Raw genomic sequence first — 19,209 nt, forward strand, 5'->3', positions numbered from 1 at the left:
ACTAAAAACTCTTGCCTAAAATGGAGTTAAAAGATGACAGTAAATTTGTGATATTTATAATTACTTATAAGTTAGAAAGTGGACATAATCGTGATATAGGCAAAGAGTTTATTTGAACTATTTCTTTTCTAGTTTGACAAACACAGATATTTTCAATGACTAAAAAGAAAAGAACTAAAAGTAATGTGAAAATGGACACTGGCCAAAACAAATTTGAATGGCAGTTGCATGCGTATGTATTGTCTTATCTAAAGCAAATTTATTTCAACTGTTTGCTGGCCATATTAACAACAACAAAAAACCGAAAACATTTCTGAATTTAACAGAAAGGGAAGAATGTGATCCCTTTACTAAGATGTACTCATAGATACAAGTGACCATTTTCCATTGTGTGGCCATTATTACTGGAACAAAGATATGCTAATTTTTGTAGGTGTTAAATTGTTTTTGGATCCTCAAATTTCAAACTGCAGAGTATTTCCTTTGGACTCTCATGCAAAAAGTTTTTAGCAGAGGTAGCAACTTAATTTCTATTAAAAAAATTGGGTCCAAAACAGACTGTACCTACCACCTTTTCATGCTCATAGATTCTATGTATATACATCCATCATTAAAGTTTCTCTAGTCAAAGAATAAATAAAGCTGCATCTTTGCTCATTTTCTTAAATTGTATATCTGATATTTTATATTTGAAGATCTAAAGTGTGCCTAATATTCATTATATTAATGGAGTAACTTGATTGTCATCACCTATCAATAACTAAGAAATTTGGTATACATTTTGATAATAACTAAAACTTAAGATCTACTATTCTGCAAGATTAATATGAAAATATAAAAGAGAATTAAATACTTTCCCCAAGACTACAAATTACAATATATAAATTTAAAGACTTATTTATTCATTAGTTTGCTACAGATTAAATTCTACAATATGATGCATTATTTATTCTTCTTTGACCCCAATTACCGTATCTGTTTTCAAAAGAATGAGTAGTAACTTCAACAACTTTTTTTTTAGTTGAACAATTCTAGAACCTATTATAGGATTTAAATTTCTGGATCTAACCATCAATTACTTGTATCTTCCTCTTAAAAATTAGTCTTTCTAGAATTATTTTGGATCAAGCATGTGTAGCTAGACATATCTCTAATGCAAAGGTACCCTAGAACTTCCAGTATTAAGTGTACTCTAGGGCACAATATCAACATTTATAGCTTTGATATAGTACTGTTTCAATTATTGTTGAAATCAATTATTTTAAAATTTAACTGCAACTTCATATCCAAAACACACATTACCTTTGTACATGATTCCTTTGCTAATTATCATGTGTAAATCACAAAAAGAAATAAGTTCCATTATTTCTTAGAACCTGAAACTACCTAAAAATTATTTATGTACAATAAAATAATGCTTCACCATTCAACAGATAGGCTTGTATAAAGAATGCAATCTAGGGGTGGCTAGGTGGCACAATGAGTAAGAGCGCCGACCCTGGAGTCAGGAGGACCCATGTTCTGTTCCGGCCTCAGACACTTAACATCCACACACACAAAAAAATTGCCGTGTAACCTTGGGCAAGTTACTTAACCCCAATTGCCCTCCAAAAAAGGCAAAAAAAAAAAAAAGAATGCAATCTAACATCTGTATATTATGCCAGAGTGCATTCATTTTCATTATCTCAGGTGAGCCTCACAAAAAACTTATGAGATAAACTTGGGCTGATATTTTATCTATTTCCCACAGGACAGAAGCTAAGGTTCAGAATCGTTAAGGAAATTGGTCAATCAATGGCAGAGATGGACTAAAACCTAGATTTAACTCTTCATCATTCTTGTCATTCTATGATGAGGTTTTCATGGTCAAATTGTGTCCCATCTATGTTCATACGAGTGTTTTGCACATAATACAGAAAAATCCAACGATGTGATGATGTTAAGCTTGTATTCCAACATTCAAGTTCTATTATAATAATATTTAAGAAACAGAGAAACGATGTGGAATTTAAAAGTAAACACAGCTAACCACACCATGCCACAAAGACAGCCTAGGTTAATTAAGCAATGTTATTATGTAAATCAATGAAGGCTACAATTTAGATACCAATGGGAAAGAAATATATGAGTGAAGTGAAAAAAACTCAAGGGAGAAGAAAAAAAAAGGAGAAATAGATATATAAAGAGTGTGTTAAAAGTAATCAATGTGAAAGAATATTATTTCTTGCTACTTGATGCATGAATAGTCAATTCCTTTTTTAAACTATCTTCTATAATTCCTTTTATACTTACAATTAGGAACATGAAATGTAGGTCATTTCTCTTGTATAAGTAACTTGGAAATTTGTTAACATGCCTGCAAGATACTGATGTAAGTCAATATTTCTAACAAAAAATTAAAATTTTTAAAGCACTCACTGCTGCTTTTCTTGGTCCCCAAGGTTTGCCCGTCTTCTAGAGAATTTGAACCCACTGAGGAACTATCTTGACTGTCTTGATGGGGTAGCTGAAGAAATCCTTCACTGGATTCTGAACGTGTGGGTGTTAATGTTAGGGACTTCATACGTTCCCGATTAACATCTTTCTTAGACTTTATAAGTTTCCTCATTTTTAAAGTAATCCAGTTGCCTCTCCTAATTCATTGAGAAAATAATTCATTAAAAATTAAACATGAAATATTTTAGTCTTCTGTAAAATTATAAAACTTTAAAAGATTCTATAAGCACTGTTAATTTTATATTTTTGCAAATAAATATTCATAAAATGTATGACAATACCTTCTGGGAGGTGATGGGTCATAAAATTTGTACTGATCCATAATCTTTTCTTCTAATTTTTCTTTTTGTCTTCTTAATTCATTTAATTTATCACTAAAATAAGGGGAAATATATTTTAGAATTTTACAAAGCTATTCATAAGATTATTATTTTTTTTAGAAATTTGGTCTTAATCTCCCTAGAAAAATCAAAGAGAACAGCTAGTAACATAATAGCTGTAAGTGGTGTTAATTCTTTCTCAGTTTCCTCTTTTAAATTTATAACAGAAACTCAGTAATAAAGTGAAAAAATAATATTGATGAATGCAGTTAAATTAAGATCAAGGCTCCCTCCATCCCTTTGGGTAGCATGATGCCCTACCAACCTATGTCACACAGAAACTAATAAAGGTCTCTAGAATAATGCTATTTATGTTTACTTTCTCCACTGTACTGCCATGTCTTTTTTTTTTTTAATGGACCTATGATTTCACTGGTATATCAAATGAGACAGGGCTTTACAAATTGTAAAGCTCCAAATAATTCTAGCAATTATAATTATCATTATTATCATTGGCAACTTCCAAAAGAGGAAAATTCCTCTCTACCAAAGCAAATCAGCAATTGTTATGCAACTTAAAGCCTTAGAAATTTGCCCAGGAACACAGAGAATCACAAATCCTGAACATCAGAGACAGGACTCATACCCAGGTTTTGCTGCCTCTGAAACTGGCTCTCTGGACTGATGTTATTTACCAGTGGTGTCATAGTGATCTTCAATCTTACATGAGAAAGAAATTTAATAGCAAGATTTTACTTTTCTGTATTTCAATGTAGTTAGTATCAAAGATATATATATATATATATATATAGATATGTATGTATGTATGTCTGTATGATTAGTGGAGACAAAAAAATCGTACATGAAATTATATGACAGTACACAAAATTCTTTTCTTAAAAGTTTAACTACAATTATCAAATGTGATACATTCTTCAAAGTGTATTTAATTAAAAAATTCATTCTACAAATATGAACTGAGGACCTACAATGAACAAGACCTAGGCACTGTAGGGTACAAAGTATCCTGTCCTCAAATGGCGTATAATTTTCACCTACTGGGGAGATGACATACATACAAGAACCATAAAAGATAGCAATATTATGCCCCCAAAGTTAAAAATGCAAAATGAATTTCCCTTCAGAAAAGGGAGGACATCACTTTTAGTTGGGGAAATTCAGAGAAAACCTGATAGAAGAGATGACAAGCTAAGTCTTGAAGGATAGAGAGCATTTTGAAAGACAGACTAAGAGAATAAAGAATAGTAATGCAGATGGAAAAAATAACATGATGTAAGAAAGTGCAGGTTATCTTAGGGAATGGTGAAAAAACAAGTTTAGTTGGAATATACACTGTATATATTAGTGTGTGAGAGATAACAGTGTGTCATGACAGTATATTCAAAACTGAACTTATTCTATCCCCATTAGCAATCATCTTCTCTTTCCTTCTTTTTGTGGCTAAATTCCCAGAGAAGGCCATCTATAATGGGAGCCCCCATTTCCTTTACTTGCACTTTTTTTGTAGGGGTGAGGCAATCAGGATTAAGTGATTTACCCAGGATCACACAGCTAGTGTCAAGTATCTGAGACAAGATTTGAACTCGGGTCCTCCTGACTCCAGGGCTGATGCTCTGTCTACTATACCACCTAGTTGCCCCTCCCCCCAAGCCTTTTAACCAATAATGCAGTCTGACTTAAGATTTCAACATGTAACTGAAATCACTCTCTCTCTCGTTAACCAGCAACCTCTTAATCCAGACCTTTCTGCAGTCTTTAACACTATTACTCACTCTCTCCTTGATGTTCTCTAGGTTTTTGTGATACTGTTCTCTCTGGTTTTCCTCCTGACAGCTCTTTTCAGTCTCCTTAGCTAGATATTATCTTTATCTAGGTCTGGCCCACTAAAGGTGGGTGTCATCAAGGGCTCTGTTCTGGGTTCTCTTTCTTGTCCTCTCTCTATAGTATTGTGCTTGGTCAGTTCATCAGCTTCCATGGATTCAATTATCACTGCTATGCAGATGATTCTCAGATCTGTTTGTCAAACCTTAATCTCTTTCTTGACCTCCAGTTTCACATCTCCAACTGCCAAATGGACATCTCAGAGGATATTTTGTAGATGTCTTAGGTTAAACATGTCTAAAACTGAAGTATTAACTTACCCCCAAACCTTTCTCCCTTCCAAACCTATTACTTTCCGGAGTACCACCATGACCCCAGCCAACTCAGTGTTTACAATCCAGGTGTCATCCTTGACTCTCCATTCTCTTTTGCCACCCTACCCCAACCCATTAGTTGCCAAAGCTTATAGTTTTGACTATTGTAACATCTCTCTTATAGGCACCATTCTCTCCTCTACAAAACTACTATGCTGGTATAGGCTTATATCAACTTACACCTAAATTACTGCAGCCTTCTGGTTGGTCTCCCTGCCTTCAGCCTCTCCCCACTCTAGTCTATCCTCTCTCAGCTATCAAACTGATCTTCCTAAAATACTTCTGACTATATTACACACATACCTTTCCCCCTGCCCCCTTCCCCCCAATCAGCTCCAGTAGCTAAGTATTACCTCCAGGATAAAAGATAAAATCTACTGCTTGGCTTTTAAAGCCCTTCATAACACACTGGGAACCACTGACACTAGTCCCCTTGCTTTTCCTCTGGGCATTTTCACTGGTTGTCCCCATACCTGGAATAAAAATCTTTACTTCCTTATCTCTCACTTCTGGCTTCCTTCAAGATGCAGCTAAAATACCACTTTCTGCAAGAAGTCTTTCCAGGTCCTCAATGTTAGTGCTGTCCCTCTGAGTTTATCTTCAATTTATCCTGTATATGTGTTCTTTTTACATATGTTTTTGCATATTGTCTCTACCATTAAATTGTGAACTCCTTGGGCTTGGCACATAGTAGGTGTTTAATAAATGTTTGTTGATTTGACTTAGTGGCATAATGAATAGAAAGATTACCTCAGAGTCAGGAAGACAGAAGTTAAAAGCCTTGTTTCTGATATACTGGGAAATCACTTGATCTCCCAATGCCCCAGTCAACTCTCTGTGACAGTAACAGTTTCTAATCTGCATTGGTAGAGGGACCTACCTCATCAGGATTTTTCTATACTAATGAAATCATAACTTTAGGGCCACTTCCCCCAAAATTGGGTATTAAGGCTGAAAAGACAGGCTGGGACAGATCTTGGAGGGCCTTAAATACTGGATTGTATTTAGGGAATGCTTATTAAATAATGGGGTGTCATTAAAGGAAATTATAAGATAAATGCAAACGAATACCTAGCCATGGTTTAAAAGATGCACTAGAGAAGAGAAACTAGTCAGTAGGCAACAGGATATCTGGATAAGCCCTGAAATAAAGTAGTGTAAGTGGAAATGGAAAAGTGAGATGGATGAGATAAATACTGTAGGGGAAGAATCAATATGACTCAAAAATTCTTTGTATATAGGGGCAAGGAAGAAGGAAGAATAAAAAAGTGACTCTGAGGTTTCAAAATGACTATAAGAAAGACAATACCAATCAATAAGTAATATGAAATAAGGAAGATGGGTTAGGAAGCTTTTTGGGACAAGGGGTAGAAGTTGAGGGAAAGGAGAAATGAGGGATATAAGTAAGATGACATTAGTTTTGGGCATATTGAATTATAGATGCCAAAAATATTGTCTAGTAGGTGAATGGAGATGTGTGGTTGGAGCCTAGGAGAAAAAGAAAGGATAAAGATACAGATATGAGAACTGTTCACAAAGAAGTAATAGATGGAAACTGTGACAGTGGATCAAATATCACAGAGGGAAAAAGAAAATAAAAATGAGGAGAAAACTCTGGGGAATGTCATTATTTAAGAAAGTAAGTGGAGATAAAGCACCAAGGAATGAAAAAGAAGAAGAGCTATCAAAATGATGCAGAAAAACAATCAGGATCGTATACAGTTATAGGTACCACCACAGGAGAGTCTTAAGAAGGGGGACCATGCTAAATGAGTAAGAGAGGTCAAGGAAAATCAGGAATAAGAAAAGGTCAATGGATTCATTAATTAGTGTTATTGGTAACCTCTGAGAAAGTAAACAGTACACAACAGTTCATAATTATTTGGTACCTACATGTACTGTCTTTGTTCAACATGAAAAAGATCCTTGCTTTCCATATTTTGTTCCAATAGTGTTCTATTCTGGAGCATTAATGTCTGAATTTGATCTAGTAGATGTCTGTTTTCTTCTTCTAAGTTTCCTTTAAGCTGGCTAAGTAACTGATAAAGAAAATGAAATTTTAAGAGAAGTCAATATTCACATTATAAATAAGAATAGAAAGAACCAGTTAAATATATAAAATACTTTCCAAGTCTTTCTTAAGACTGCTAACATTTGAACAATAGTGGCATCATTCTGAACAAAAGAATTATTATTGTTTAAAAAATGTATATGGTATACAAAATAGTAAAAAATTGTCAAATTCATAAAAATCTTTTTATTTTTCATGTGATTTCCTATTTTAAATTATCACATTTTTTTCTTAAAACTGCTACATTCTACTTTCAGGGATGACATATAAATTTTTAGGAAGGACTATTTATCACAGTAGATTAGTTTTTTGGTTAGGTACTGCTTGACATGGCTTTCTCCACAAAGGAAGAAAAAAAGAGGCCTCTCCAGTTGTGAAAGCAGCTGTAATCTTTGCTATAATTGCTTCCACGTGCCATTTAAAATTTCTCCCTAAGTATTCCTTATGGCTACTTTTTGTCTTTAAAACATTAGTTTTATTTTCAAATATTTTTGAGCAAAAGTATTGTTCAAATCACCTTTCTTTATAAAGGCATATTCACTTACTTGTGTTTAAAAGAGTTCACAGAGCACAAACCAATCTATGCCACCAGGCTAAACATAAGCAAAGAAAATTAATATATAATCATCACAAAATCAAATAACCTGAGTTTCCTACAAAGATTATTCCAACAAGAAAGATGAGAAAAATCTATCTATCCAAGAGAAAAAAAAGACTATATAATATGCAAAGGAAAATTTTTACAAAAGATTGATGTTTATCCTGCTCAGGAACAAGAATACATATCTGAATACATCCACAGGTAGAACTCTGTTAACAACCTCAAAACTGATGCACATAGTTCTTGAGAATAACTCATTTATCAAAAGAATAGTAAACAAGGGCAATCAACTGAATATAAAACAGAAAAAACACTTAAACATGAACTTTTTTTGTCCTGACCTGTGATTTCCTTACTGCAAGGAATTCTGGGTGAGGATACCTTCTCTACCAATTCATATCTGCAACCTGTGGTCTTAGAGGGTTACCTGGGGCACTAAGAAGTTAAATGACAAAGCCTAAAGCTAGACTGGCACCTGGGTGATCAAGACTCTATGATATTTACACACTGCCTTTCAAGTATGGCTAATGTATAAATTACTGGGCCAGTCCTACCAGTATATAAACTAAATTTACAGGGATGAAAATCCAATTCAATAATAATGTTATTTAGCATCTACTACTATATACAAGGTCCTGTCCTAGGAGCTAAGAATAGAAAGAGAAAGGCCAAACAGTTCTTACCTGCTCTCAGGGATCTTATATTCTACTGGGGGGCAGAGGGGAAATACAACAAAGGTCTAGGGCTGGAGGGGAACTTAAAGTTCATCTAAATTCAACACCCTCATTTTACAAATGTGGAAACTGAGGCCTGGAAAAGTCACACGAGTATTATACACAGTAAAAAGAAGGGGAATAGCATAATGAAAATATTATTAATCAATTCTGGCCAAATGACTGCTAAGAATTTATGCCCATAGTTACAAAAATGGTCTTTAGTAGCAATCTTCTAAAAAACCTATCAAGGTATTTTGAGAGCATGAAGTTACAGTTCCGTCTTTTTACTTTTTAAATATTTAATTTTTAAATTCTGAACTTAAATGCCAAAAAGAGCATTTCTATACACATAGAAGATAAAAAGAGGATTCCATATAAGAGGAAGGGAAAAGAATAAACTTATATAGTTCCTAATATATGCAAGGGACTGTGCTTTCTACAAATATTACCTCATTTGATCTTTATATCAACCCTGTGATGTAGGTACTATTATTAGCTTCAGCTGACAGTTGGGGAAACAGAGGTAAAGAGAGGTAAGTGACTTGTCCAGGGACTCACTACTAAGTGGCTGAGGTCAGTTGAATAACTCAGGTCTTCCTGACTCTAGGCCTAGCACTCTAACCATTGTACCACCAGTTGCCTCCAATATAAAACTACAAATTTTCATTTCATTCATGCTTGTTTTTAATAAGTATATAATAACTTCTGTTCTATTTTCAAAACTGTCTTGCTTGCCTATTTCCTTCCAACTTTTCTTCTGTTCGCTTTTCTGCATTTAAAATGTTTCAAGAGAAACATTTTGGCATCAGTATTGCTATTCTTCCCTCTTATATAAAAACTCCTCCCAAATTAAAAAAAAGGGGCAAAAATTCTTGTTCATCACATATCATCAAAGTTCCTATGGATATATATTTGGTCATTGTTTTGATTAGAGTTTTTAAGTCTCTCAAAATTGTTTTCTTGTATAATACTACTATCCTTGGACGAATTTTTCCCTCTGTTATGCTCACTTTACTCTGCATTAGGACATATTATCCAAGATTCTTGGAGAACATCTCTTTTGTCATTTCTTTGGGTTCTGTAACATTCCATTAAGGTCATATAATCATAATTTGGTTCAGCATTCCTGAATTTGTCTAAGGGGCAATTCATCTTCTCTTCAGGATAGGAAAATGTTGCATTCCTTGAAGTTGTTCTTTCCCCAGTAACATCTTCCCTTGAAAGCACCCCATACCCCCATTCATATTTGTTTCCTTTTTTAAAAACTTACTGTAATTTTTCTACAAAACTGTTTATATGCGTTCAACACTTCGTGTGTTTCACAGAAAAATGAGATTCATCTAATTCCTGCTCCTCTTACCTTCTTTCATGGTTCTAGAAGCTTTTTCCACAACCTAATTTTGAGAATTATTTGAGTATCCTGCTTCCCTCCTTTCTACACTAGTGTGTAGTCTTCATTTTAACTTCTCTTTTCTTTCTACTCTTAAAACCCTCGGAAGAGAACCAGTGCATCCCCAGGTCTGATGTTTTTCTTACTGAATTCCCTCAATATCCTTTAAAGATATTAAATTTTTGAAGGGATACTTGATTCTCCTCCTCTTATTAGAATGGTACTACAATATCACCATTAAGCCCCTTCCGATTCCTCAAATTTATCTTTCTAGGTTTTTCTGGCCTCTTTTGTTTGTTGTCTTGGAAAAGTCCAAATCAACTTTGGTCTTTTCATCAGAAATATTTGAAAGTCCTTTATTACTTAAAAATCCATCTTTTTACCCTATAGGTTAATACTCAATTTTGCTGGGTAAGTTATTCTTGGTTTTAAGTCCATATATTTTGCCTTTTTGGAATACTATATTCCAAGCTCAGAATTATGGTAGAAACTGTCAGATATTGTGTGAACCTGGCTCCTGAACTCCTTGTAATACTTTTTTTCTTTGATGTGGGAACTCTAGGTTTTGGCTATGATATTCCTCACTCTTTTACTTTTGAGAGTTCCTTTTGCAGGTGATAAGTGTGTTCTACCTGGGCCATTTTCATTAATTTTTTTTTTTTTGAGGGGGGAAGGCAAGGTAATTAGGGTTGACTTGCCCAAGGTCACACAGCTAGTAAGTGTGTCAAGTGTCTGAGGCCGAATTTGAACTTAGGTCTTCCTGACTCCAGGACTGACTGTGCTACCTAGTTGCCTCTCATTAATGATTTCTTGAAATGTAATGTCCAGGAGGTTAAAAAAACAACAAAAAACCATGGTTTTAAAAAAGTTGAATGATTTTTAAATTCTCTCTCCTTGACCTGTTTCCCTGCTCAGTTGTTTTTGGTAACAAGTATCAAATATTTTTCTTCTATTTTTTCCATTTTTGATTTTGTTCTCATACTCCTTACTGTCTCATGGGTCACTGATTTGTTTCATTGACTCTAGTTTTCAAGGAATCTGTTATTTCAGTAAGGTTTACTACTTTTTCTTCTAAACTATTCTCCTTCCAATTCTTTCCTCCAGTTTTAATTTTTTTTCATCTTCATTTCTTCTACATATTTATGTAGGCCTTGTGGAAAATTCATTTGTTCCTTTGAGTCACTTGACTTGAAGTTATTACAGAATGTGCAACTTTGTGGCACAGTGGATAGAGGGCTGTGCTTGAAGTCATGAAGACCTGAGTCCAAATCTGACCTCAACCACTTACTGGCTGTGTGACCCTGTTTGCCTCAGTTTCCACATCTGTAAAATGTGTGGGAGAAGGAAATGGCAAATTTATGGAATGGAATAACTTTGCCAGGAAAACAACAAAAGGAGTCACAAAGAGTCAGACATTACTGAAAAACAACTGAACAATGACTAGTGTTATAATTTTCTTTGTTATTTTCTTTAATTTACTCATTTCTCCATCTTTAAACCCTGAACTGGGGCTTTAAGCCAGGCTAAGCCTCATCCCTTGTTGAATTTCTGGGTGAGGTATGGGGCCTTGCTTGATTTTAAGCAAGCTCCTACACTGACTTTTACTTCCCAGGGTTTAGTCCTTGATCTGTGAGATTCAGAGCTCTGGATCTTTAAGGCACTCTCTGATGTCTCAGGAAAAAAAGCATTAAGTACTTCAGAGCCCCTGGACCTGAGTGTCTGCATGTTACTTTGCTACACCTTGTTGGATGCTGTTTCCCATAGGCTCTCAAGTTTCCCTCCCTTGTGCTTCCTGACTGCTCTGGGGCTTTCTTGGGTGATCCTTCTACTCCTGAATAGAACCCTGAAGACTATAAATGTCTTTAGTCACTGTAGGAGACTACTATGTTCTGAAATAGACTCTGCAAGCAGGCTCTTTTCCTATTGCCTTTAGGCTTCTGGATGGATATTTACATAGTTCTGAGATGGAAGAAGTCACTTACTGCAATTTCTCACTGGATTTGTTGATTATTAATCAGTATGAAATGAACATCAGTGTTTTGCTGCAGTGAGCATGTGTAAACTATGTGGTATGACTGAGCTGGAAGCCATTTTAGTTGGAAATTGAGGATTTCTGTTTATTTGAAAAATAGGATACAACAAATATCCATATCATAAAATTAGATTTTATAAATTCTTGAAGTTTAATAATTATTCCTCATTTAAATTATTTAAATTTTAAAATCTAAATTCTTATAGTTTAATAATCATAACTCATTTAGGTGGTTTAATTTTTAAAATACTGTAAATGAATCAGATTAATACCAAAACACTGGTAATATGTGGATTTGATTTAATGAGCACTGATGGCAGTAATCAACTATAACATCTTTCAAAGTGACTTTTTTTGATTCAAGACTGTCGACAACAAGATGCAAAGTGTAAATCTTCAGGTTTCTATCTATGTCACAAGCAGTTCCATTTAAAGGTTCTCTGATTGTTAGTTTCTAAACACTACCTACACAATGAAAAACTAGGCTTTAATATACACCCTTGGTCATAATTATTTAGAGGTTGATTATTTTGGACCTTAGTTTTTCCTTTTCTGCTACCACTCCGTATTTGCTTACTAATAGCTTTACCAAAGCTTAACTGGAAAAGATATATGAACTAAAATTCATCTAATTCAACAATTCTTGGAAAACCTGAAGCTATAAAAGATTTGAATGGTAAATGAGACTGAAATCAATGATAAGAGTAGTCTAGGGAGTTCTTTAAAATGTCCTTGACCCTCATTAACATAGATAAATTGTGTTAGTAGTAGATATCAAAATAGACTAAACTTTTTCTTACTGGCAGTTTCCAATTTCTTATGCCTCAATGCTCCAATTCTAACTCCAACAAGTCAATTTTTAGTGATGCCATAGTGTTTCCCCCAAACAGAGCATAGCATTATGAATTAAAAGAAACAAAGTTGTGGGAGCTCACCTCACATTGGTTATTCAGTTTAGTGGATGTAATATCCAGCTGTTGATACTGTTCCTTTAGCTTTGAAAATTCAGCTTCTAATCTTGTCTGTTCCAATTTGGAATTGTTTAATAGGCTCTTTAAATTCTTGTGGTCAGTTTGTAAAATTTCAGTCTCTCTCAGCAGTTGATTATATGTGTGACTCAACCTTTAATTAGAAAATCAGCAAAGATTTGTAAGATTTTCAAACTGGCTAACTTTTTATTTTTAATTTGTAATGCCATGCTAATGTTTAGACTCACTAAGTTGTGTATAATGGTACTGAGGAAGGCAAAGTTTTCTTGAATACAATTTTATATTTAAAAAATCCTTAAAACAGAGAGGGATTAAAAAAGATCATTACTGATTAAATTATAGACATTTCTTTTTACTTGAAAATAAATAGTATGACTACACAAAATTTATATTCAACAATCTGTCATAAAGTACCATCATCTTTCTTAGAAGTGATTAACTGTAAGAAAATGTTTAAAGTACAAAACAGAAAATGAATATTCAATTTTTATTTCATATAAAATTAAAGGGTTTTTAACATACAGTGCAAAGTAGACAGAATCAATAAAGAAATTATATCTGTTCAACTTACTATTGAATCCTTGGATAGGCAGCTTATTCTTTAATTACTGATTTGAGAATATATAGGGAACACAACTAAATGAAATCATTTACACAATTAAATTCAATATTTCTACAAACATTTATTTAAGCATCTACTCTGTGAAGAAATAAATAGTCTCTTATTTATCTAAAAATTCTCAGTCCAGAGCTGGGATTATCATCATGAATGGTACTCTGACAAGCAAATTTTAATTTAGAATTTAAGAAAATATAGGACTGGATATATTTAGTCATTACCTATCATTTTCACCTCGAAGTATCTTGTATTCTGCAGCTACAGTTTCATGTTTCTTATTTTCTTGCATCATTTTCTCTTGCTCAACTTTGAGCATTTTTTCCAATTCTTCCAACTGTCCTTTCTGTTTCAGTAACTGGTTATAGCTGGGGAGGTGGGGTAGAGGGGAAGCAGGGAGGGAAAGTTAAAGATTTAACTTAAAATGTCCTTTTAGCAATAAATAAATGAGCGAATGAATGAATGAATAAATAAATAAGAGCAGAATTAGAAAAGATATGGTAGAATGTGGGAAAGTATCTGCATGAAATATCACCAGTTAAGGCCTGATATCCAAAACCAAAGGGAACTGATATAAATTTATATCAACAAGAGCTATTCTACAAAAAATAGTTAGAAAATAAGAAGTTTTATAAAAAAAAAAAACCCATGAACTATAAATAAAACATAAACCACATGAAAACCTGCTCCAACTCACTAAGAGAAATGTAAATTAAAACAAGTTTTACTTCACACCATGAAAACTGAAAGAGATAGTAAAAAGTGAGAAAAATCAATGTAAGAATAGTTGGGAAGTCAAGCATATTGATGCACAGCTGGTAGAATTGTTAATTAGTATAAAAGTTAAATATTTCAATTTGGAATTATGCAAGAAAAATAACTAAATTAGGCATAATGATACTGAGGATAACAAAGTCTTTACTATTGAACATATAGTTCCAAAGGAAGTAGAAGATGGAAAAAAATGTGAAAGACTTAGAAAATAATCATAGCAATATTATTTGTGGAACTGGAAGCAAGGTAGGTGCCTATCAATTGGGGAACACATGAAAAAACTATGGTTGATGAACACAGTGGGATAATACTGTGTTAAAAGACATTTTGAATATGAAGAATTCAGAAAAATACATGCATATTTATGAATTACTGCAAAGCAAAATAAAAAGAACCAAGAAAACGATATACAGAGTGACTACAAATATATAAAAAAGTCACTAAATGGAAATAAAATTCTGAATAACAGAAAAACCAGTGAAGGTCCTAGAGAAATGATAATGAAACACACATAGAGAGGGGTAGGACTATATAAGGACAGATTATTTTATATATTGTTAGATGTGGTTTATCATATATTTTTAATTAATTGTTTTTCCTTTGTTAGAAGGGAGGGTTTAGTCTGGAAGAATAGATGGGAAACGACTATTAGGTAAAGATGAAAGGTATCAATAAATATATTTTTAAAATATTTAAGACTTGAAGAAACAGTGATTTTACAAAGTATTTCTTTGATGTTTACTTAATGTATGAAATTCATTAAGCCGACTTGAAAAAAACTATTTACATGTTTTAATAAGAAAACAACAAAAATTACCGATCTTCGAGGTCTTTATGTTCCACCTCAAGATTTTTGTGTATAGACTTTAGTGTTCCATGTTTGGCAATGAGGGACTCATATTCAGAAGCCTGACGTTCATGAAGATTTTCCAATTTTTCATGGTCTTTGACCAGTGCATCATAGAGAGATTTCAGTTCTTCTCTTTCTTTGACTATACATTCATTTTCATTTTCCAAGGCAGACTGCTGAATTAATAACTGGGCATTCTGGTTCATAAGTGAGGTATTTTGGGAATTAAGGGTAGAGTTTTCCACCTGTAATAATAGTCACAATATAATATATAATTATCAGATGATAAAAGAAATCTAATATCGATTTAGCAAAAAGTGAGTAAAAAGTATTTTGGAACATTATGAGGAATTCTTATAAATTAAGGAATCATAAATCTGCTCATATCTACTTTAAACTTTATAAAAGTTTTAAAACAACTAAAATTTTTGCTAAACTAAAACTAAAAAGAGCTAAAGTTAGAATGATAACATGTTTCTAATTACAGCCAGACAAAGAGAAGGAAACCTCTTCTTCATTCCTTTCAGGTTTCTAGCTGACACATTTTTTCCTACTGTTTTGAAGGTGAAGACGACTGATTTTTTTTAAGTGACAGAACTAATTCTTCCCTTCTCAAGCTATGGTAGGATTTTTGGAAGGAAGGAATTTTTTGTTTTTGTCTTTATACTCTCAGTGCCTTGCACACGTTAAGCACTTACTATCTAGTGACTTGACAAATTAATGAGACCAAGAACCCAGGTAAGTCTTAGAGTTCAAAAATTATTTAAAAAGCCCTACCTGAATATCTCTTTTTCTAGTAACTGACTCAATTAAAGATCTGGGAAAAGGAAACCAGGGTTCATATGCTATAGCCATATATACTCTGAAACAATATCCACTACAATCTCAACTTTTTAAAAAGTTCTATAATTTATTTTATATTTTGTATTAACATACCCTATTACTCTTATTTTTTTTTTACTTAGAAGCCTAATAATCTTGATATAGATACTCTAATCAAAGCACTATAAATATTTTACTTCACCCATGGTTAAGTTTTGTTTTGTTTTGTTTGTCTTTTTGGAGGGGGGAAGGCAGAGTAATTGGGGTTAAGTGACTTGCCTAATATCACACAGCTAGTAAGCGTTAAGTGTCTGAAGTCAAATCTGAACTCAGGTCCCCCTGACTCAGGGGCTGGTGCACTATTCACTGTGCCACCTAGCTGCTCCTATGATTAAGTTTTTAAACCAAGAAATCAGTATAAAGTATTTGGCAAGACTGCTAATTGATACCAAAGTTTCCCATTCATAAAAGAATTTCCACTTTTGATAAAACCCTCTCACCAAAAATGTTACATAAAAATTACCTGAAGCTTAGCATTCTGAGTCTGAAGGGTAGTATTTTGTTCTTGTAAAGAAACAGTCTGCCGCTGAAGTGCAAGAATCTGGGCCTGTAGATTATTGTTCTGTGTCTCAAGTTGCTTCAATTGAGTTTTCAATGCTTGTTTCTCTGCTTGCAGGGTGGCATTCTTAGTAAAGAAACAACATAAATTAAAAAAATACAAACTCAGGTCTATGATCTATTTGCTGAATAAAACACAAGTATCTAAAATAATTACAGATTAGGCAAGGATTTTTGGAAGTCTTATTCAGAAAGTATTTTACATGATAATCTTAAACTCAATGGAATCATCTGTACTTTTGTCAGCCTGGTGAACTTCTAGTAAGGGTATTCCTTCTAACAGAAGACTGCAACCTCTGATTTAGTAAATAAGTCCTAGGGAGTTGTCTGAGGTACACTTAAGTAAAATAACTTTTCCAAAGTAAAATATTTAATAGTGCTAGAGATGGGAAATTAACCAAGATCTTTCCCATTCTAAACCCAGCATTCTACATTCACTGCATCACACTGCCTCTTATTAAACTTAAAATTTCAATGGAAATCCAAGGAAGAAAAGGCAATTCCAATAAAATAACAAATTTCTGCAAACTTCTTTACAATGGCAAAGGACTTAACATGTTATTTAATTCAACCCTCATCACAACCTGGTAAAGTAGTGGGAAAAGCCTATCTGAGATTTTATACTCATTTTTCACATGAATGGAAGGAAGGTCAAAGAGGTTAAATAATTTGCTAAATATTATGGAGAATTAGTTAGTAGAGACTCAAACCCAGGTCTTCTGAAGCCAATTCAGTACAATTTAATTATAACTATTGTATCTAGGTTTGATTCTATCTACTGTGCAATACTGGAAAAATTATATGCTACCCTATGAACATTGGCACACAAAGAGTTGGAATGGAATAGCAGTAAACTTTTAGTATATGACAAATAATGCAAACTAGGGAGCAAATAAGTCAATAAGACCAATTTAAATAGTCCTCTTTGAAAACTTTGTCCATGATACTTAATGTACCTGACCTATATTTATTTCATATATTTAGAGTATAAAATTTCATTAAAATTATATTTTGTCTGCACTTCTTGGACAAGGTACAATAGAAAACATTTTCAATTATTACATTCACATAACATAACACTGCAATTAACAAGAAAAGTGTTCAAATATTTATTTACTCTGAATATATCTAGAATTTTTAGTCTCAGAGTTTAATACCTCATAATTTATATATCTGCATCACAAAGAAGAAATCATTTAAAAATAGAAGAAAAATATTAAACAATTGAAAATAGTAGGACCTGTCCTAAAAATATAAAATATAGAGAAAAATTAGAATTGAATTCCAATAGAATGTCCTTTTTATCAGAATAAATGTCAAAGATCAAGAATAACATGAGTTTTATAGGTCTGCTATGCCACATTAAAGTTTTATATCTATATACTAAGACAACATGGTTTTAACTAGTTAAAATCTGGATAAGTAAAATAATTTTTAAAAAGAGCATTTTATAATTCTTTGAAGCACTTTTATAAATAGCTACTTGCTTACTTTATCATACTAAATAATTTATGCTATGCAAATTATTTTGCTTTTAATTTATTTTGTGTGTTTTCTGTAAGGAAAAGGAAAGAACCTATACACCTGAGACCATCCCTGGAACAGTAGTTGTCAAAGTGTTGTCCACAGATGCATGGGAGTGCCTGAGACACTTTCAGGGGATTCATGAAATCAAACTGCTCTCCTAATAATACAAAGACATTTTAATTTCTAATATGGTAAATAAATGATGTAACCAACATAAAAAAAAATTCTTTGGGGAGCTAGCTCAACAATTTTTAAAAGTATAAAGGGATAATGAAACGATGATTGAGAATCACTTTCCTAGAATAACTTCTGTCCTGGAAACTCTCTTATGTCTCCTTAATTGGTGACTTAACTCTTCTGGACCATTATTTCAGGAAATTCCCAGTCATGAGCTTCACGTCACTCCCTCCCTAATCTTAGGTCATCTTCTCCTTAGCTTATACAACCATCTTGACTTCCCCTTCCCATCAAACAAACTGCCAGTATTCTTGGATAGTGTTTATCAATTTATTCCTGTAGAACCCCATTCACTATTTCTATAACTTTCAGGACCAATGGGTTGCTCTTTAGCTACCATTCTCCTGTATATACTGTCATGCTCTGTTAAAATGAAAATTTCTTCAGGGCAGGGACTCTGGTTTTCTATTTTTATCTATAATCCACAGAACTCCAAGATATAACTATGCCAGATGAACACAAACTCTAACAGGTTTTACCAAGCTTGTCAAGTATAGTACCCAGACAAGCTAAGAGGGGTTCAGAAAGTCTCACCACCACTAGTGTGTCAGTCATTCAGTAAATTAGCATTTAAGTGTCAAAGTGGCAGAGACTGTGAGGCACAAGGATACAAAGAAAGACAAAAAATCTCTGCCATCAAGGAGCATGCAAACAACTGTGTACTAAGAGAAATGATTATTAATAATGAATGCTTTGGGGAGATTCAGAGTTCTCTCCCTTTCTCTAAAGCCCTCATGTCAAGGCTCAGCCTCAGAAAGACAGAACTGATAAGAGGAGACAGGACTAACAGTCTCCTCAATCTTAGCTATTATAGCTACCCCACCCAATCTTTCGAAGAATTTAATCTAAGGTGAAACTCCCAGCCCACTGTTCTGCTCAGATTTGGGTAGGGGATATAAATTCTTTGGTTAGATAGCTCAAGGTCCGTGGGCAA

The 19,209-nt window shown here is 33.4% G+C and overlaps 1 protein-coding gene across 14 annotated transcripts in view; it reads right to left on the bottom strand.

Annotated features, from left to right (window-relative positions):
- The window catches only part of CCDC88A (coiled-coil domain containing 88A), a 173,670-nt gene that overhangs the window by 18,411 nt on the left and 136,050 nt on the right, over positions 1 to 19,209 (bottom strand). For all 14 annotated transcript variants that reach the window (XM_069071745.1, XM_069071744.1, XM_069071743.1 and 11 more), the window contains 7 exons: positions 16,417 to 16,578; positions 15,039 to 15,316; positions 13,672 to 13,815; positions 12,778 to 12,964; positions 6,926 to 7,071; positions 2,778 to 2,870; positions 2,419 to 2,633 (listed from right to left, as the gene is read on the bottom strand). In XM_069071745.1, coding sequence (XP_068927846.1) covers positions 2,419 to 2,633; positions 2,778 to 2,870; positions 6,926 to 7,071; positions 12,778 to 12,964; positions 13,672 to 13,815; positions 15,039 to 15,316; positions 16,417 to 16,578 — 1,225 coding nt within the window. The remainder of the gene's footprint in view (positions 1 to 2,418; positions 2,634 to 2,777; positions 2,871 to 6,925; positions 7,072 to 12,777; positions 12,965 to 13,671; positions 13,816 to 15,038; positions 15,317 to 16,416; positions 16,579 to 19,209) is intronic.

Source organism: Petaurus breviceps, unplaced genomic scaffold, assembly GCF_028583685.1.
Source record: "Petaurus breviceps papuanus isolate PSGF00001 unplaced genomic scaffold, PetGlider_PUasm1.0 90842, whole genome shotgun sequence".
Lineage (NCBI taxonomy): Eukaryota > Metazoa > Chordata > Mammalia > Diprotodontia > Petauridae > Petaurus > Petaurus breviceps.